Source organism: Paramisgurnus dabryanus, chromosome 12 (assembly GCF_030506205.2).
Source record: "Paramisgurnus dabryanus chromosome 12, PD_genome_1.1, whole genome shotgun sequence".
Taxonomy (NCBI): domain Eukaryota; kingdom Metazoa; phylum Chordata; class Actinopteri; order Cypriniformes; family Cobitidae; genus Paramisgurnus; species Paramisgurnus dabryanus.
The window spans coordinates 13,218,010-13,239,562 of record NC_133348.1 but is presented as its reverse complement, the minus strand read 5'-3'; the positions used below and the strand labels follow the sequence as shown (position 1 = coordinate 13,239,562).

Sequence of the window (21,553 nt, the reverse complement as noted above, 5' to 3'; positions counted from 1 at the left end):
AGATAGATAGATTTTTTAGATTTTTTTTTGTTTGTTGGCCTGTTGCCATGCATTGGAACAGGACAACTGCAATACCTCGAGGGGTGATCGGATAATTGATAAATGGCATATTAATTATCGACACAAAAAATGTAACGATGATTATGGTAGTTTAATATAAAAAGGTACCGAAGCTGGGGTTATGTTGCTTTTAAATGAGTAACACGCATCGTAAATCAAAAAAAATGTTAAACACCCCTCTTTGTCTGTAAAATGGTACGCGCCATTTTTGCCTCAGCTCGCTCTTGCCACATCGCTTCCCGTTGTCTGTATATACTGAGAACCCGGTAATGGAAATCTAGTGATATATTTAGATCGACTGTTTTAATATGGATATTTTAAATATCATTTTCGTGTAAAAACTGTGTAATGGCGGTTATATAAAAATGATGTAGAGTCAGGCGATGGGAATTAAATGATGACAGCGGTCCTGTCATGTCGGCGTCTTCAGACGAAAACCAATGAGACACATCTGAAGGAGAAACCGCGCATCCTTATTTCAACAAGAAGAAAGCATCGCGACAATCTATTATTTCGATATGTACCTCCAGCAAAACATCTATATACCTAAGGGATAAATTAACTTAAGTAGACAACGTGACATTGTGTTTTAATATTACACAATTGCACTGATGGTGGATTTGGGAACTTTCAATGACATGTCCGTTATTTTCAATCCAGCCTTGGTATATTCTTGATACCTTGGCAAAAACTGCTATATATCATAAGTAAATTGAATATTTATAATGCTTGACTCAAAGATGAAGGACGTTTGTCGTATATGTGCGAGGGAGCTGTATGGTAACCAACGGCGATGGATCTTCCACCCCACTGCCAAACTGAGCCTGCAGGTGCTGTTGTCTTATGCATTGGGCAGGGAGATGACCAGAGATGGCCGGGGAGAGTTTGCCTGCAGCAAGTGTGCCTTCATGCTGGACCGCATGTACCGCTTTGACACCGTGATAGCCAGGGTAGAGGCATTGTCCATTGAACGGATGCATAAGCTCTTATTGGAGAAAGACAGGTTGAGACAGTGCATCGGTGGACTTTATCGTAAAAACAATGTAGATGACTCTGGGGTGCTCACGGAAGTGGACGTGGGTGCCGGAGACTCTTCTGTGGTGGATTTCTCTGGGCTGACCGAGGCTAAATACAGTGCTCTGCTGCAGGAAGATCTCACATACTCTGTCTATGAGTCTTGGGCCGAACAAAGCCCTCAAGAGCAGGCCCAGGACCACCCCGTTCAACACCATCATCAGTGCCCCGCCGCACTGGACGGCAGTTCGGGACCCCGTCCTAGAAAGTGCAAGGGTTGTGCTGCACTGCGAGTAGCCGATTCAGATTACGAGGCCGTCTGCAAGGTTCCCAGAAAAGTAGGCCGAAGCACGTCTTGTGGTCCCTCTACACGGTACTCTAGCAGTGCCCTAGACAATCCTGAAGAGTCTGTGCCAACTGCTCCAGAGATCGCTGAGAATAACCAAACTCGCCATTCCAGTGACCCGGAGCACACCAGCGTGAGTCCTGCCACGTCTGTGGAGTCTTTGGACACTGCTGTAGACTCAAAAGTTCAAAATGTTATTGAGGAGGAAACTGAAGAGGAACGTTCCTCCAATAGGAGACCTGGCTCTGTGTGTGGACTGGAGGAGGCTCTCAGCCTCCTTAGAAGTTATGAGTATCACCCAATACAGAGCCCTCGAGGTAGTCGGATTCCTGTGCTCGTCAAACCCAACGCTACATCCGTGGAGAGTCTTTACCCCCTGCTACAGGTACCTCCCAAAGAGATCGCATGTCCACTTTCGCCAAACCTTCAAGATGTTTCTTCCAGCATCCAGCAGGATCTGCAGCTCGAGCTGGCAGAAATGGAGAACCTGTGGATGGATGATTATATGCAGTGCAGACCATTAGGCCTTCAGAAGGTACACAAAAAAAATCTGCATGCCCAGCAAAGGCCTCGTATCACTTTGACATGTGCAACTTATTCAGTGCTTGGAAGAAAACAATGGGATCAAAATGACGAACTGTGCTCCTATCTGTGAAATTCAGGCTAAAGTCATAATATAATAGCAAATTTGGAGCATCAAAGTTTGATTTCAATTTTTGACAACCTTAAGGGCGATTTATAATCGTGCGTAGGTCCTACGGCGTAGCCGCGACGGCGTAGGTTCCACATCGGTTTTTTATTTATACTTTTGCGTCGTCCTCCGCGTCGACGTGCAAACACACGCGAAACCGCTGGTTGGCAGTATCCACGCGTGTAACCACAGTAGCAGCACGGCGGTCAGAGAAGAAGAAGCTTGGGAAGTTAACTCACAAACGAAGAAGAAATAGCAACTTGTTGTGTATAATTTGAGAAGACCAGCAATGATGGAAGTAAATAAACAGCGACTTATGTTGCAGTTTGAGTTAAATCACGCCTCAACTTGGCTCATCTTTGTTTTCACCGTCTCAAACGGAAATACCTATGACGCAGTTTTTTTACCTGACGGGAGGGGTTCTGGTGGACCAATCACAGTGCTTGCGGTCCGCGAAGAGCCGACGCGCGTATAGCCAACGCGCTGTTAGAAATTTTGTGAGGTCCTACGCACGACTATAAATCGCCCTTTACTCAGTCAATTATAAAGATATCAAGGTTATATTTTCACAGAATGTTTTTTTAACATTATCCAAGATGATTTTATGGAGAAAACAGTAAATCAAAAAATGACTTAAGCTGGATTGTCTAAAGGGGGGGTGCATGTTTTTTTATAATCACTTTAGAAAAGGGACTCGGCCCGAGTACCAAAACACACTTGTAGCCAATCAGCAGTAAGGGGCGTGTCTATTAACCGACATAATTTTTGTTTAGGTGATTTCAAATATCAACATTGGCTTTCAGAGATCATGCACCCCACCTTTAAACTTGTTTGTATTAATATAATTATAAAAATAAAAGAAAAATGTATAGGATGCAAACTAGAGATGTAGGTTAATAATTCCTCATCTTACTACAGTAGTTTGCCTATCTAAGCTACTAATGGTGTGAACAACCACTTTCAAAAGGATCCTCATACTGTTGTTCCTCCAGTTTGATCTTAACTCATTCCCTGCCAGACATTTTTTGAAAAGTTTTTTGTGATTTTCAAAAAAGTTTCACAAAATGCCTTTCAGGAAAAATTTCTTCTAAAAATATATAAACATACAAATATATCAAATGAAAGAACATACGATCTGCTTTCAAACAGACAAAAAGGGAAAAAAAGTTTCATCCTATCTATATTTTTGCTCTGCTTATAAACTCTTAAATATGGGTATTTTTCTTAAAAATATTTTTTTTTTTTAGCAAAACGCTGAAATAATTACATTTTTGTGAAGATTCAGAACGATTATCAAAATATACACAGAGTTTAAAATTAGTAAATAATTTTTTTGCTTATAAATTGGATAAGTGCGTCATCTAGTTGATAATCGCGGTATTACAGATTAATATAAAACCTCATCAGGAACACTTTTTTTATGCAAATGTTTTCTCTTAATTGACGAGATAAAGAGTTAAATGTTAGCAGTCTTGGACTACTTTATTACCGTGCCATTTAATCAGGGCTTAATTAGAAACATTAGCCAGAAGCCAATTTAACTAGCATTATTTGTATTTATGTACCATACTTTTTGTTCTATTCATTGTGGATTCAAAAAAATGTATAAACATAAATATTTAATTAAGATTTAATTATTTATAGAAACCATTAGTAAACAAAAAGAGAAATGAAAACAAGGAAGTCAACGACATGCCACTTTGGAAATCTTCCAAACTTCCTGAGGAAGTTGTAGAGAGAAACTTTGGCCAGAACTGTTTGTTCAGCACTGTGCCCCCATGCTTAGTCGTGCGGTGCACTAGATTATCTACACAATATCCCAAAGTGTTTATTTTTATTTGATCTCTGTGTGTGTTTCAGAGTCTGATTGAAGAACAGCAATCTCAGCTGGTGCAGTATGAGAACGCAGCAGGTCAGTGTGTCAGTGAACTGCAGAAAGCCCAACAGCAGGTCCAGTCCCTGCAGGCCAAAATCAGAGAGAGTGAAACCAACAACAAGGTATCGTCAGACTTCTTTCCTTCAACCTCAAATACCAAATATTTTTTGTAATGCTCCGTGTAATGTTGTTTGCTTTGTATGTTGCTATGGTCATGTCCCAGGAGGCATGAGGATCATTAGATCATTATTTTACAAAGCGCTTGTTTTGCATGTGTGTGCACAGACGCTACAGCAGAGGCTCGGGGAGATGGAAAATGAACTACGTTCTTTCAGAGAAGCAGCATGTGGTCAGGAGAGGACAATACAGACTTTGAGCGACTCGCTCAACACTAAAGACTCCGAGGTATGTCTTAAACTGAAGGGCTGACTGGAATATTATGCATTCCCCACAGGCTTAAAACACAATGTTAGTTTGTTTTTAAAAATGTTAGAGACCCTAGATTCTATGAGCTGTATGTGAGCCATCCTATGTGTACTGGATATGACTTCCCACGCCGGCTCTATGTTGGTAAGATTGTCATTGGCTCGCACGAGTCTCTTGACTACCCGTCATATGCCCAGTGACAAACACGTATTCAAAGGACATGCAGGAACCAATGATCATCTTGCGTACAGTCATCTATTCAAGCGCTACATGCCCTCGCTCAATACATAAATAGTTTTCTCACAAATGTATCGTTTAATTTTATATTCAGTACAAATACTGCTTTTTATTCACTCTTAGATCACTGATCTCCACCGGCTCATTGAAGAACAGAAGGAGCTTTTACGTTCTCTTAAGCAACAAAACAACCATTACCAACTTCAACAGCAGCAGGTCAGAGCCCTCAATTGATGCGCAAAGATCACAACCACAGTCTCATTGTAGTAGTTACATATCATGACTGTTTGTGTCACGTGTCCCTGCAGGTATCTGGAGTAGCTCCAAGCCGTCTACAGGCAGATCTCTTGGACCTCCAGGGGTCCCATTTCTCTGCCCAGCTGGAACTGCAAGGTCTCCAGAGATCACAGCAGCAGGCCCAGAGACGAGAAGACGACTTGGCCCGCGAGATCCAGCGACTCCGAGCCGACCTGCAGAAAGCCCTGCAGCATAGGCAGGACACGGAAAGGCACAACCAGGATCTGCTGGCCACTCTGCAGACGGCTCGCTTTGAGCTCCAGCAAACGGAGGAGAAATTAAAAGATGAAAGGAGTGGTCGAGAGAGGGAGGTCGAGGAGAAAGAGAGGACCATCCGTGAGATGAAGACGTCACTAGAGAACAAAGAACGTCTGATACAAGTAAGACACACATTTATGCCACTGCCATTTATGATACTGATAGCATCAGTTTTTAATGCTGTTACATCTCATTTTTTAAACCATATGCACATCTGTGGTCCGTGAGTCCATTGGTTTCAATGGAACATACTTTGAAAGGCAGCGCACTCACCTCTAGCAATGCCAGTTGGTAAAACAAAGCATACTGGAGGTTATACAGTAAAGCGGGCATGTTTGCAATGGAAGCGCCTCGCTTTTCAAAATGCCAGCAGCTGGTGGGTTTTTCTCGCGCCAAGCGCCCAGAGTTAAAAAAATTTCAACTTTGGGCGAAACACTCAGCTCGGCAATCTCACTTTTCACCTGGCCCTCCAATCACAGTGGATGAGGGGTGAGACAAATACCACAACATCCAACCGGCGCATAGTACAACGACTGATAAACAAAACAGAAGTATCATAGCAACCAATGTGCCCAGCTGAAAAAACCCACAGTTGGCATCTGCCTGGCGTTTTAGCCGCGTGTAAACACTTTGATGGGCACAATCCTAATGCAGCGTTCAGACCAGCCATGGTAGAGGCGTCAAGCGCGAGTGATTTCAATGTTAAGTCAATGTAAAGACGCGTTGACGCGCGTCTGGAGGTCTCGCGGCGGAATGAGGCGTTTAGCGCTGCGCGGTAGACGCGATTCTGCCTCATTCGCGCATTGAGCGTTGTTGCAGCAAACACTTTGGTTAAAAAATTGGAACTTTGCCGGAAAAACATGCTGCGTTAACCAATCAGGAGCTTGCTCTAGTAGTAATGTGATTACAGGAAGCGAGCGAAGTCGCAGAAGCCCCTCCCATAAAGTGAATTTCCACGTGAATGTCTCGATGACTAGAATTTCACGCGCAAATGAAGCGAGTAAACACAAAATGTTCAAACAGCAAACTAAACTCGTTAGACGCGAATTTGACGCCTCAAACACGGTTGGTGTGAACCCACGGTAAGAATATTAATCTCTTGTTTCTATGTACAATCTTTGGACAGGACTACAATGAGGTGACTGAGCCAGCTGCAAACAGAGACAACCTCCTTCACAAGCTCAAACAACGCATTCAGGAAAGAGACAGAGCGTTGGAGGTAAATACCCACAGACGTCACAAACCGTTTTGTTAAATATACAGCATAACAAGTGTTTAACAGTACCTTGCTTGCTGTCGTCTCAGCGAGTGATAGATGAGAAGTTTGCGTGCGTCGAACAGAAAGACGACGAGGTGCGAAAATTGCATCTGGTGCTGAGAGAGAAAGACAGAGACCTGGAGAAACTTCAGTGTGTGCTGTCCAACAATGAGGAAACCATCACGGTACTGATGTCACACTTACATGCAACTAAAACTGCTTATCATTACCAGATCATCGGTATGAAGTATTTTGACATGAATTCAAGTATGACGTGTTTTTACAGAGTCTGGAGATGTTGCTACGTGGTAAAGGTTTGGAGCTCGAGCAGGTTTCTGAGGCCTGGCGTAGCGCTCAGTTTAGTCAGCGAGAAAGAGAGGAGTCATACATGTGCAGTCTAAGAGAGAGAGACAATCTCATCGGCCAGCTGCAGACGTCCTTGCACACACGTACCAAAGAGGTGGAGGTAAACACATTATTTTTTTATATTGTAAAACACAAATTAATAAATACCTTCAGATCAAATATCAATACAACTGTTTTCCTGCAGGGGATGACTGCGGTTCTGCTTAGTAAGGTGTCGGTCCCGTCCGGCGAGGTGTCCGAAGAGCTCAAGTCTCGTCTGCAGCTGAAGGAGCGTTTGTTTCAAGAGCTGTTGTCGGACTGCAACAGGCAGACTCAAGAGCACCACCAACAGGTCCAGGATCTGCTAAACGCCCTCAATGCCAGAGAGCAGTACATCAAGGTAACATCCCGTCACTTATCTCCAAACTGCAGTACTATCAGTATTATTATAAGAGATGCTATAATAATATGTGATAATATATGTGTTCATCTATAACACCGTATCTCCTAGGATTCTGCTGAGCGTGTGGATCAGGTGATGGTCGAGCAGACCTCTCGCTTGCAGGAGCTACGCAAACAGCTTGGGTCAACGAGCCCTCGGTCGATCCTCGATGACACACAGACGCTCCGCGATGAGCTCCAGCTGGCTCTGCGCAGAGAAAGAGAGGCCCAGGATCAGCTGACCACCCTGCGCTGTACCTTGATATCCAACCAAGATCAACTTCAGGCCCAGGCTTCAGATCTAGAGGCCTTGGCTAGGACCGTCAACGTTAAGGAGGAAATCATAAAGGTTTGTGAGCTGGTCTTGGGTATATGTGAACATTGACCACAAAACCAGTCTTAAGGGTCTTAATTAAAGCTGAATAAACTTTCTATTGATGTATGGTTTGTTAGGATAGGACAATATTTGGCTGAGATACAACTATTTGAAAATCTTCGACTTTTACGTGCAGTAACATCATCACTCACGCTCAAGCTTCCGTCAATATTATGGCGCCCAAGGTTGAAGTGCTGCATAGTGCTCTTCTGCCATACAATATAGTTCTCATTTTTTATCAGCTTAAAAAATCGGCACGTTTTATTTTGTGCCACCATACTTACTTGTGTAACTACTTATGTAACAGTCTTTAAATAGGGAAAACAGGGAAGTGTTTGGTGGCTTCAAAATTCATCCCTGTTTGGATCCTAAGGAATAAATGGGGCTAGGCTAAATGCTAACACATTCACAATGCACTGTACCAAGATTAAATGTACGCATTGAAAAAAGATAGGTATGCATTAATTAATCTAAGTTGAGGTAAGAAAATAGTAAAATATTGAAAAACGGTGGTGTTTTCCTTTAAAATCCTAATGATTTTTAGCATAAAAAATCTATAATTTTGACCCATACAATGTATTGTTGGCTATTGCTACCAATATACCCATGCAACTTCTGACTGGTTTTGTGGTTCAGGGTCACATATGATTATACATTACATTTTAGAGGCGATAGACAATATATTTAGTAAAGTTCATTTTTTAGGACTTACAAATGCAATTCGTGGAACCTTCGGATTTGCCATTGGTCGAGCGCTTGAGCCAAGAACTACAGGAGCTAAAAGAGAGAGTTGGACAACAGGAGCCCAACTGCATTAATCACAAGGTAAGTCAAGGCATCTATAAAAAGGACTCCCATACAAATTTGCAATGAATTTGGCAAATTAATAAATAAATGATATGTCTGCACCGTTTCCAATTTTCGTATATGTACTGTTTGCTTGTTTTTTAAGCAGGCTGTGTTGGATCCATCGGTGTCCATGGATACGGGACATGCAGCCAAACCTCTTGCTGAATTTGGAGGTGGGCTGGGCTGAAGTTTGGTCTGTAATGTGTCCTCCCAGGCTGCAGAGGAACACTGATGCTTTGATCATTGCATTGAATTAATATTTTGCTAGCTAGACGAGCATGTTCGGATATGAAGAAAAGCTTAACTGTGACCCAGGCTGTGAAAACCGAGCAAAGTCATATTTCGTGATTTACTGTTTTTCACAAAAAAATCATCTTATGTAATGCAAAGAACATTCTGTGAAAATATAACCTTGATATCTTTAATATTGATCATGTCAAAGATTGCAATCTTATAATAGGTTATGACACTTTAGCTTGTGTTTCACAGTCACAAATAAGTAATAATAATATTTGAGTGCTTATGAATTATTTCACTAGGGTGTTTGAAATGATTGTAGGATTCTAATAATGTTATGTTTAACTAGTTTGTGCTTTCACTTACCTGTGCGCATGAGGTTTTTACAGTATGTGATACTTTGTTTTTAACCTAGAAAATTTTTTGTAATTAAGTTTTTGTCTAATTTTTACTAATATATGCCATTGTTGTCATCTAATTAACTGCAATTTATAAAAGCAAAACAACATTAATATATTCATTCTGTACCAAAAATTCTATTATATTTTAGTCACTGTGTTCACTTTAGACTGTAGACAACATTTATCTATTCAATATATTTAGATAGCATGTGTGCATGACTGTATTACTTAAACAGGACTGTTTCATTGCCAGGGCTTTATTTATAATTGTTATTTAATAGAAGCCATTATATAGCCTTTAGCCTAATGTATAATAACAGCATTGTTCATCGGCATGCAAAGTAACAGGACGTGAGGTTTGTAATGCACTTATACCAAGTGAGTTGCATACATTGTGTTGCTGCCTAACAGATGCATTTATGAACATTTGCAAGTCAGAGAAATGATTGTTTAGTCTGCTTTCTTATATAAAATGAATACTTTTTGTATGTCTTTACCCGGATTATTTTGACTCTCAGTAAATTATTTATTGAAAAATACTTGAGGTGAAAAATAAGTTACCCTCTTTCTCTTCTTCGGCATCTTTTTAAAGTCACAAGCACAATTTACCCCCACATGCAAGTGCCACTAACCATAACTGAACCATAAAATCAAAGGGAAATGATAAGTGAAAAACAATGGTCTGTAAAAAAAAATATACGCTGAATTTACTTAAAAATATAGTGCATCATTTTTGCATCCACTTTTACTTGAAGTTTTACTCCATGTAATAAAAAAATGGATGCAAAAATTATGCATTATATTTTTAAGTAAATGCAGCCGTTATTATTTTTCAGTGTAGAAGCAGCTGATCCTGGTTGTAATCTTAAACTTTAAACAAACAAAACTTCTGAAATCTGATTGGTTAATTGAGATGTTGTCCAGGGTCAACATAATGTTGCCCTGAGGACATCAACCACATGGCAAAATCAGGAGAGCCTGCAAGGGTGCTCAAAAATGACAAAATCCTTAACATGCCCATACACAATAGAGATTATCCCAAAATAATGCCAAGAAGAAAGCTTTTTAAATGCTCTTGACCCACACTTAAAATTCTTAAAGCTTTTCAGAAAACACTAAATGACCCTTGCATTTCTCTGCTCATCATTCTTAAATAAATGCAATTTGCCATTAATATGAAAGCATTGATTTGTCAACATACTTATACATACAACTGGGATGTTAATGATAACTGAATTTATTTAGAATAAATATAAGTGCATTCTTATTTTCTAAGCCTTGTTATTGTCATATAAGCAGGAAAAAAGTTTAATGTACCACAAAATTTAACCTACACAACATTAACTTGTGCAATAACGTAACCATGCTGCCAGAAAATTATCTAGAAAATTACTTCTGCCTTTTTTTGCACACTTGCTTTTTGCTACTGAGAGTCAAAATTATCCTGAAATAGTTTAAAAAATCAACCTACTCATATAAAAGAGCCTGCTGTTAGTAAGACGAGCCTCATTTGAGTTTTATGTTCACTAGTCTCCATAGAGATACATGCAACAGTCAGAGCACAATGTCTGTGTGTAAATGCGGTTAGGTGTGTTTCTGTACTGACAGTGCCACATATTTTCTCCAGGTTTCATCTTAGATGATGATGAAGAAGAGGAGGAGGAGGATGAAGAATGCAACAGTGAGTTTGCAGACAGTGCTGAAGATGAGGAAATCTCTAAACTGACTGCTCAGTCTTTGCTCTGCATGCAGGTAGGGCGAACTGCTGTATACTATACTATACTATACCAGATCATCATTTTACTGCAGCATTCAAACAACCTTATACTATACAGCGCCATAGTACATGATCTTGTACATTAGTGCTGTCAAACAAGTAACCTTGATAAATTGCATACAAAATAAAAGTAAGTGTTTGCATTTTTTTTATTTATATATAATTTAAAATATAAATAAATATATATACAGTACTGTGCAAAAGTCTTAGAATTAGATTAGTTGTTTTTGCAATGTAATAGTGATCATATATAATTGTTTCTCAGTCTCTTTAATAGAAAACTTCCAGAAAATACAGGAAATGTGTATATAGTATTAAAAACTGTATAAAAGTGTAAACTGATGTGTCAAGTTTTAAGAGTAAACTCCCCTTTCACTTGAGCAATAGAAGGAAACTGCAGGATCTCTTAAACCTAAATAAAATAAAATCCTAATTTCTAATTTTAAAGAAATTAGTATTTTACTTCATTCTGCTCAAAAACGCTCAAGATGTGTTTAGTGCCAAGAGAGGTCACACTAAACACAGACGATGCCTAAAGAAGACATTAGTCCTGAAAATAATTTTTTTGTACATATTTCCTGTATTTTCTGTTTGTATCTTAATAAAATAGATTGAAAAATAAATATGGATGGACATAAAACTTCTAAAACAACAAGTCTGGTGGTAGTGACCTAATACTTTTGCACAGTAGCCTACTGTATATACACATGTGAATGTTTCTTAAATTCATACATAAATGTGTATATACACACAGTACACACACATACATAGTATGCAAATACAAACTTTTATTTTGTATGCGATTAATCAGGATGAATCATTTGACAACCCTATTCTATATACTAATACCCTAATCTGCTGTTATTACAGTATATAGTTATGCACTGTACTATGCTATACAATACAGTACATTGCCTAATCGCAGTCTTCTTCTTTTTACAGAGCTGTGATCAGCACAGAGGACTTCAAGGTTGTCAGGATGCTGTAGTCGAGGGTCAGGGGCTGGCCGAGGTCAAGCTGCTGGTGGAGCAGAAGGGCGTGGTAGAAAGAGAACTGATGGAGCTCAAATCCCAGCTGGAGAAGAGTGGTTTTTCATCTCTCTCTCAGATGAGGTACAGTTATTCAGACACCAAACGCGTACTTAAAACATGAAAGTCAATCAAAGTGCTTAATATTTGTATATTTCCTGAAATAGGAAGGCATTGTTTACTTTGCGCTCGGAGAACGAGGAGCTCAGGAGTACGATGATCAGAGGAAGATCTGAGAGCGATCAGAAGATCATACCAGATGGGTCTGATGTACATTTCGAGCATGCAGCTGGTATGGGGGTAAGTTGGCCTTATAAAGATAAGACAAATTTGGTCATTTGTATCATGTTATAAATAATGTTTTTATTGTGTATCAAAATGTAAAGAAGCTTCTGGAGGTCTCACCTTGAGATGGATGTTTTAACAAAAATTTTAGTTTTCTAATGAAAGAAAGAAAAACTGTATTTTTGTTTACAAAGGTTTTGACCGGTACTATATATATTTTAACAGTAGCTTCTTTTTTAGTGGTTTCAGTCTTGTGGACCCCACTGTGTGTGTGTGTGTTTCAGTGTAATGAGTCTAAATCTGGACGGAATCCATTAAAGGACCAGACAGTACGTCTGAAGTCTGACCTTGAGCAGGTGCAGCAGGAGACCAAAGAGCTTCAGGAGAGACTCATGGTATCAGAAGCAACAGTTCAAGCCCAAGCCGAGCAAATCAAAGACTATAGAGAGATGCTCAGTGAGTATCATACGATTTAAAAGCAAAGCCTCACCTGGACTGGCTCGGTTCCTGACGTTCCTCTCCGTCCTGTTTTGTTTAGCGGAAACATCAGTACAGCAGCACAATAAGCAGATCCAGGTGGACCTTCAGGATATGGGCTACGAGACCTGTGGTCGCAGTGAGAACGAGGTGGAGAGAGAAGACGCCAGTAGCCCAGGTGACTTACTTTTGTGACCACCAGGGGGCGTTAACATGTTAAAATCAAAAGGGGAAATTCACTAAGAATGAATTGGATCTATTTCTAACGCTGTTTGTTTGAATACAGTGAATTTCATCAGTTATATGCTAATCATTTATAAGTGTTTTTCTCCACTGCAGAGTTTGATGACCTGGAGCTGTGCACATCTCTGTCCTATCGTGATGGAGCATCTCAATGGTGGGGAGCTTCTGCCCCTCTGCACTCTGGGAAGAAGGACCAGGACGTGACCCATCTGCAGCAGTTAGTCGAGGACCTGCGAAGTCAGCTGTCTCGATCTCAGGCTCTGATTCGTAACTTGCAGGCCCAAACTCGTGATCACACCGCGGGCAGTACTCCCCGTAAGGTCAACTGGGGCTTGGAGAACTTTGAGGCACAGAGCACAGCTGAGGAGGACGAGGGCTGGCAGTCGTCAGACGGATTTGGGTCTCTTCCCCGCCAGCCCAAGCAGGACAGAGGGCTGCAGGAGCTGGTCTCTCGTGTGACGTCACTGGAAGAACAGCTCAGGAAGAGTAAAGGTCATGCAGAAGATGGCAAATCTGGAAACTGGCAAACAGGGTAAGTGATAGTCTGTGCAAATTGAAGAGTTAACTAAAACGGTACAATCATCATTTACTCAACCAAATATTGTTCCGAACCTGTATGAATGTTTATCTTGCTTTTTTCTTGCACAATTAAAGGATACAGAAACATGTTTAAGTTTTGAGAAGTGGTTAAGACAGAGGGGTCTTAAAGAAAATGTAGAAATGAAAACACTTGAAGAACATGAAGATGAATAAACAATTACTTTTTGTTTTTAAGACAGAATTTTTATTTTCATTAAGCGAGATGGATATGTAAATGTTACTTTTTCTGGCCCTCATGCAGTAAGTTTGACACGCTGATCCAAGCGCAGGCCCGTGAGCTGTCTCACCTGCGTCAGAAGATGAGGGAGGGCCGTGGCATCTGCCACATTCTGACTCAGCACCTGGGAGACACCACTAAGGTCTTTGAAGAGTTGCTGCGCTCCAATGATATTGATTACTACATGGGCCAGAGCTTCAGAGACCAGCTGTCTCAGAGCATCTCGCTTGCCCAGAGAGTCAACACCAAGATCAGCGGCCGTAAGTACACTGATATATGCACAGATACACAGAAGAACACATCCTATACATGCACAGATAGATGCACTGATACATGCACGGACACATTCACCAATACATGCACCGATGCATGCACTGAAACATGTACCGATATATGCACAGACACATGCACTGATACATGTACCAATACATGCACTTATACATGTACCGATACATGCACAGACACGTGCACTGATATATGCACAGACACATGCACTGATACACAGAAGAAAGCAAACGATATAGGCACCATTGCACAGAAAAGCACATCCGATACATGCACAGATGCATGCACTGATACACAGAAGAACGCATACAATACATGCACAGACACATGCACTGAAACAGGCACCGATTCATGCACTGATACATGTACCGATACATACACTGATACATGTACCGATACATGCACTGAAACATGCACTGAAACATGCACAGACACATGCACAGACACATGCACTGAAACATGCACAGATACATGCACTGAAACATGCACTGATACATGCACCCATACATGCACTGAAACATGTACCGATACATGCACAGACACATGCACTGATATATGCACAGACATATGCACTGATACACAGAAGAACGCAACCAATATATGCACCATTGTACAGAAGTACGCATACAATACATGCACAGACACATGCACTGATACATGTACCGATACATGTAGCGGTACATGCACAGACACATGCACTGATACATGTACCAATACATGCACAGACAAATGCTCTGATAAATGTATTGATACATGCACCAATACATGCACAGACAAATGCACAGATACATGCACTGAAACATGCACTAATACATGCACTGAAACATGTACCGATACATGCACAGACACATGCACTGATATATGCACAGACACATGCACTGATACACAGAAGAATGCAACCAATATATGCACCATTGTACAGAAGAACGTATACAATACATGCACAGACACATGATACATGTACCGATACATGCACAAACACATGCACAGAAACATGCACAGACACATGCACTGATACATGCACCGATACATGCACTGATACGTGTACCGATACATGCACATATACATGCACTGATACATGTACCGAAACATGCACTAATAGATGCACAGACACATGCACTGATACACAGAAGAACGCAACCGATATATGCACAGACACATGCACCATTACACAGAAGAACACATCCGATACATGCACAGAGACATGCACTGATACATGTATTAATACATGCACAGACACATGCACTGATAAACAGAGGAACGCAACCGATACATGCACATGCACTGACACATGCACCGATATACATGCTCAGACACGTGCACCGATACATTCACCGATGCACCTTTCTTAAAGAATAATATTGCATTAAAATGTTTTATTGCTACAGGTGATCACTCTGAACTTCCAGATGATAAGTCGGGCCATGAACTGCTTGCAATACGGTGAGTCAACTGAACACAGACAGACCGACAGACTTGCACGCACGCACGCACGCACACACACACATACACACACACACTCCTCTCATATTCTTTTCAATCAGCCTTAAGATAATATTGATTGTTGTCAGCCAGAACGTATGATGACCACAGCATATGCCGTCACGTTGATTGATCTTCGCTTTTTATTGCCCTACTGTAGTGATACAATCATTTCCTATGTAATTTGAGCAGTGTCTTAACTCAGCATTTGTCTAAATTCTCAATTCAGTCTCATGGTGTTCAGTTACATTAGTAGCATGTTTTATGCTGGTCTGGTTAAATTGAATGACCGCAGAGCCTTGTGCCTTTGTATTGATACAGACATCAGCTGTGATGAGTTTCTCACCCAGTCAGCATCATGGAAACATTTGGTCTGTGTTGTAAATCTCTGATCAATGTGATCATTTTAGTAATGAGACATGCTCACGTCAGTGACCTTTACAAACATTCTTTAAACATTTTGTTGACACGTGTGAGGTTGAGGGGGTTTGACTTCATAAACTAAAAACAACCTTGAGAGTATAAGCAAATTTTTGTTTATCGTAATTTGTTTGCAGAATTCACTTAGTTTTTTATTTTCTAATGCCATAAAGAAGAAAGCTTTCTTTCATTATTTCATTACTTTCATGAAGTGCACATATTTGACTTTGGCCTGCGGGCCCAGATCAGTAATGCTGGAAGCTTATGCCAATGTAAACTGTCAGGAGTTGGCTACAATAATGTCACCGCTGGTTCTAGGGCTGTAGTCTCTTGAGCGTTCAGAACGCATGGGACATTTATGACCCCATTCCAGCACTCCATCCCCCCAGCAGCCTCAGAGGATAGGATATGACCCTAATTTTTCCAGTCAACCGTGCATTGTATTGGGAGGCAGTCACCGGTTAGGCACGCATGAGCTGGAAAGATTTGCGCAGTCTGCCTATGAACAGGGTCATGTGTTTGTGTATTAAACAGAGATGTGGAGAGAGAGAATATTTTTTTGTAATACCAAATAAAGCAAATAAGAACCCATTCACTGCTATATCTATTTTTGTTTTACCATCATGTGGCTTCACTTGAGTCCGTAGCAAAAGATGAAGACGTACACGAAGAAGAATTATGAGAATCATACTAAAATGTCTTAACTAGTATTTTGTCTTGTTTTCCAGGATAAATATCAATTTCAAAAATTGACCCCTACGACTGGTTTTGTGGTCCAGGGTCACATTTCATCATACATAGCCATGATAAGGGAAGCACACAGACAGCATTGATTTCTAGCTTGTAAATTCTCTGTGTGGAAATGTATCTGTTTTTTGTGAGATTGCAAAGAGAGAGAGTGCACAGATTGTCAACCAGATGCATGGCTGGACTTAACTGTATTTTGTCGCCCATCTGCTCATTTAGTTGGAGCTTGTAATTGAGAGAGATTTGCATTGGTTTAATGTGATCTCCCATAAACGTTTGCCATGGGACGGAGCCGTCGTGTGGTTGGTTGTCGTGCTGTGAGCACCAGGCTTTGGATTGGGTGTTGAGTGCACTAATCAGGTTAAGTTATTAAAACCTCAGGAGTGAAATAGGTCAGAGGCAGTTGAAGAGAAAGAGAGAGAGGAAGAAAGAGAGAGTGCAACGAAAAGATACAGAAGACAGCATGAAAGACCATGTGACTGAACGGCAAAAGAGGAGGGAAACATCAGTATTAACTTACACGTGGAAAAGGATTCCCCTGTGTTTTCTTTTTTTGTCATTTGGACATTTATTGGATACGGTGCTGGATCAGGTTTTATCAGTAAGGATGTTATGAACGTGAAATATTACTTACAAAATCAGTACAGACGTTATACTTTGCCTTTCTGTTTTTTTTCCAAAAAATCTTTCTTTTTTTTAAGGTTGACTGATTTCAAAATTACGTAAAAGGTTGAACATGCTTTATGTTTGATCACTGCAGAACGGATGTTTCTCTTTTGACTGTAGTACCCATTTATGCGTAGAGGAACACATCAGCCCGATGGCAAGGATCCAGACACACACTTTGTGTTTGTTGTGTTTGGGAGCTCATGGGGAAGGACGTCACGTTTCAGGAAGACACTCTTGATTAGCCTTTTCCTCTTTTGGGAATAAATAGAGGACTCCAAAGGGACTGGTTTCTAAAGAGAAGTACACTCTGAACATTCAATTTTTTTTTTAATCAAGACGTTAGGAATTTCAGCAAGCTTTGTGAAGGTTAATTTTTCAAGGCTTTGGATTGTTCTTAAAAGAAGGACCTAAATAGGAGACGTACTATGCTGGACATCACTGTTTCTGCATTTTTGTGGATGTGTATCTAGTAAAACTCTCCGTTGGGGATTGGACAAACGGAGTACTTTCTGGAAATCGGCACTTTGTGTAATCTAGGGATTTGCTTTGCTGTCTGCCTGTTGGAGATTCCCAACTCCTCCCCCACTAATCCACGCTATCCGGGCAACCCCCCAGATCTTATTACGTGAATGATCACGGTTCAGTTACAACGGAGATCCAGCTGACGGACGCTACGCCGGCGGCCAGATCGGTGGCCCCCGATCTGCTGCTCTGCGTTCCTCAGTCGGCATTGAATACTGGAGGTGGAGATGAAGTGACTATAACCGGGTCCCAGGGGAGCGCAGGTGGTCAGGTTGGACGTGAGACCATGGCCCCACTGTGGAGGTCCATGTTGTCCAAAAACAGCCCCATATACCGTGAATCGCTCTTTTCCTTTTCACTGTGGGAATGGCAGGTGCAGAAGAGGGAATTGTCAGTTTTAAAGAAACAACTGCACAGACAGATGGAGAAGTAAGAGTTTTAATTGTCAGTAGGGTTTTAAAGGTTTACTTTTGTAGATAGAATTTTCCAGTAGGCCTATATATGAGAAAAAACTTTTGGGGATAGTTGCTTTAGTTGTTGGGTATGGAATAGAGCAAAGTTGAGCGGTTTATTTGTTCGTCACTTTGTCTGGTAGCTCCTGTGGATTTTATTTTTTATTTTTGTTGGATATAAATTATTATATACTGTGGGGGTTTCTGAGGTCTAGATGTGCAAGTACAAATGCTGACTATGTTTTTTTTTGGAAAACAAAAATTTGTGCATTTCAGTGCTGAGACAAATACATTTTTATGTTCCAAAGAGCACCTTTGGTGTTAGTTATGCGCGGGTCGGGTATTTTCCAACCTGCGGGTCCCGCTTTTATGAAATACTTGTCACTCCCCACACCATTGTATCTATTTTTACAACTCGCTCCACCCCTTACCAGCGAACATTAAAATAGACATACTAGGCATTTGTAATGTAAACGAATATATTATTGCATTTTAATCTTTATACATAAGCGTTTGTATTATCTATTCACAAATTCCCGACCTTAATTTCTCCTGCACCTCGTCTTTCATCTTCACTTCTCCGTTTGTTTTGTTGTCGTGGCTGGCAGGGCGAGCTGACGCTTTTGTGACGTACGGCCAAAGGTTTGGGTACATCAAGGCCTACGTATTTTAACCCTATCAAAGTACCCAATTAAATATAAAAATATATATTCCCAAATATTTAATTTAGGCTTTAGGGAAATGCACGCAACATACATCTTTTTTCATTTAGTTTTTAAAGGGATAGTTCACCCAAAAATGAAAATAATGTCATTAATGACCCACCCTCATGTCATTCCAATCTTGTAAGACCTCCGTTCATCTATAATTGCATAAATAATACCTGTAAAATGATAAAGCGCAAAGTTTACTGCCAGGCAATATATATTTTTAACAGAATTCGCCTTTCAAAGCCTACAGCTCTCTACTTCCTGCTTTAATGATGTCAGTAGAACAGTTTTTTTTACTAAACTCCGCCCACAGGAATACGTCAGTCGCCAGCTAAGCTAACGGCAAGCTAAGCTGCTATCGAATCACACAACACACTAAACAAGCTACACAATCAAAACTCGATACATATTTCTGAAGGAGAGACTTCATAGAACAAGGAAGACATTTTTTGAGGACAGTGAAAACAGTGCTATACAGCTAAGTAAATTGTGTGGAAAAATACCACGTTTTTTTTACACGTGAAACATGAACACATGTTATATTGCGCACTGTAAACACAAACAAAGCTTCAAAAACACAGAAAGAACGGGATTAATTATTTTTTATATATTTATTTCTTAGGATGTAATATTTTATGTCATTTTCCTTCTCAAGTAAATTTATCTGAATTTAAGATGATTTTAGATAATCTGTATTGGAAAACAAGACAAATATATTAATTCTTCATGTATTTAGTGAACTAGACATCAGAGTGCATAATATAAATTATTTATAAATTTTACATCATGCTTTTTTAAAATCCTAAAGGTTTAAATGAAAGAAATCTTGATCTTGGATTTTCAACATAATGTCTCACATTTGCTGATGTTATTACTGTTACTCTTGAGCATGTGAACTGTGAAAACGACAGAGAAAGCACATGTGAGACAGATGATAGACGCTGGTGTGGTGTTTCCTTATCTGTGTGTGATCTGGCTTCAGCTCAGACTAAACACAAACAGGCCCTAATTAATCTAGCTTACAAAATGTGGGTACAAAATTAGCCTAATGCACCGCATACTGGATGCACTGTGAACATGTGCCAAACGCACAGACTAAGCTGCAGATTTACATGTACAACCCAAGTTGGGTCCAGGTGCATGGGCTTAGATGAGCTAGATGATTCAATTATATTTGACAATGACATAAATTCAATTATCATTTTGTTTGATATCACTTATTTTTGTTAAGCAATAATGAAAAACTTCTTTTGTGTGTTTTGTTTGCTTTGAAAGTTGAGTGAATACATTACTTACTCGTACAGCACTTGATATTAAATTGTTAGATATTTAAGTTCTGTTTTAAGATACTGAGCTTATGTTTGGTGGCTAAATATGAAGATATTCAGATTTAGAAACACAATGTGAATAAATTATTTATATTATGAACTATTATGTCTAGTTCACTAAATATTATATATATATATATATATATATATATAAACATATATATATATATATATATATATATATATGTTTTTTGATCTGTCTAATGACAGATACAGCTTCATTATAATGCATATTATAATAGTCTGTGTTTCTGCTCTCAGGTTGAGTAAAGAGCTACAACAGAAAGACAAACTCATTGAGTCGTTGCGCTCTAAACTCGACCAGCAACAGCCGCGATCGGATACACCGGCAAGCAGCAACGCCCTATCCGAGCCAACAGATCAATCAGACAGGACTTCTTTTGTGTCAGATGACCACGGCTCAACCAATGAGGATCTAGAGTTGTGCTCTGAACTGGATGCTGCCAGCGAATATGGCCAAGAGGGGGCAACAAGGAGTGCCACAGGTTTTGAAAAATATATTTGTATGCTTATGTTTGATTGTATGTTTACGGTTTTTACATTTTCACATCCAACATTCATCTTTTCATCCTCCATCTGTTTTTTTTTCAGACTCACATAGTCATAGAGGCACAGCTTCATTACATCCATCCCGTGCACCATCCATTACATCCTCTCACAGCCGCCAGTCCTCCAACACATGCCCCAGCATGCACTGCACAACACACAGGCCAATGGAAACCCAAGCACAAACAGGTACTGTAGGAAAAGAGCAGAATGGTATGAAATCACAGATTATTGATTACTCACATACAGGTTTATACAGGTATCCTTATTAGCATCACCAATAACAACAAAAATATGGATTTACCTATTCAATTATTATTTATAAAGTAGTGATTGAAAAAGTTTTTCTTTTTTTTTCTTTAGTCTGCTTCTCAGTCAATCAAAAATCTTTTTTAGATCTCCTATCTTCTGTCTTTTTCCATCAGGCTTTTCAACTGGACCTCTGTCCACCTCCCATTCTTCCTCCTATTCCTCTCACTGTGTCCTCAACCCCTCATCTCAAATGTCCTGTCCACCTGTGTTTGACCCTCAAACTCATCCCTTAAGGACCCGTCACCATTACGGTGGAGGGTTCTCATTGGCAGAGGTTCATCAAGAGCTTCAAACTCTCCAGAGACAACTTGCAAATAGTG

At 40.1% G+C, this 21,553-nt stretch overlaps 1 protein-coding gene across 9 annotated transcripts in view; it reads left to right on the top strand.

Annotated features, from left to right (window-relative positions):
* Positions 1-21,553, top strand: part of pde4dip (phosphodiesterase 4D interacting protein) — a 74,699-nt gene that overhangs the window by 45,432 nt on the left and 7,714 nt on the right. For 4 of the 9 annotated variants that reach the window (XM_073811390.1, XM_073811389.1, XM_073811387.1 and 1 more), the window contains exons 1-23: positions 265-1,955; positions 3,972-4,109; positions 4,273-4,392; positions 4,774-4,866; positions 4,959-5,327; positions 6,332-6,424; positions 6,511-6,648; positions 6,750-6,929; positions 7,014-7,208; positions 7,320-7,598; positions 8,331-8,450; positions 8,578-8,647; positions 10,740-10,864; positions 11,832-12,001; positions 12,085-12,217; positions 12,487-12,658; positions 12,741-12,857; positions 13,019-13,454; positions 13,764-13,999; positions 15,413-15,467; positions 20,616-20,860; positions 20,967-21,110; positions 21,347-21,550. In XM_073811390.1, coding sequence (XP_073667491.1) covers positions 786-1,955; positions 3,972-4,109; positions 4,273-4,392; positions 4,774-4,866; positions 4,959-5,327; positions 6,332-6,424; positions 6,511-6,648; positions 6,750-6,929; positions 7,014-7,208; positions 7,320-7,598; positions 8,331-8,450; positions 8,578-8,647; positions 10,740-10,864; positions 11,832-12,001; positions 12,085-12,217; positions 12,487-12,658; positions 12,741-12,857; positions 13,019-13,454; positions 13,764-13,999; positions 15,413-15,467; positions 20,616-20,860; positions 20,967-21,110; positions 21,347-21,550 — 5,002 coding nt within the window. In that variant the 5' untranslated portion in view covers positions 265-785. Of the gene's footprint in view, positions 1-264; positions 1,956-3,971; positions 4,110-4,272; positions 4,393-4,773; positions 4,867-4,958; positions 5,328-6,331; positions 6,425-6,510; positions 6,649-6,749; positions 6,930-7,013; positions 7,209-7,319; positions 7,599-8,330; positions 8,451-8,577; positions 8,648-10,739; positions 10,865-11,831; positions 12,002-12,084; positions 12,218-12,486; positions 12,659-12,740; positions 12,858-13,018; positions 13,455-13,763; positions 14,000-15,412; positions 15,468-20,615; positions 20,861-20,966; positions 21,111-21,346; positions 21,551-21,553 lie in introns of those variants that run through there. The other 5 variants (XM_073811393.1, XM_073811394.1, XM_073811388.1 and 2 more) reach the window with 4 other exon arrangements.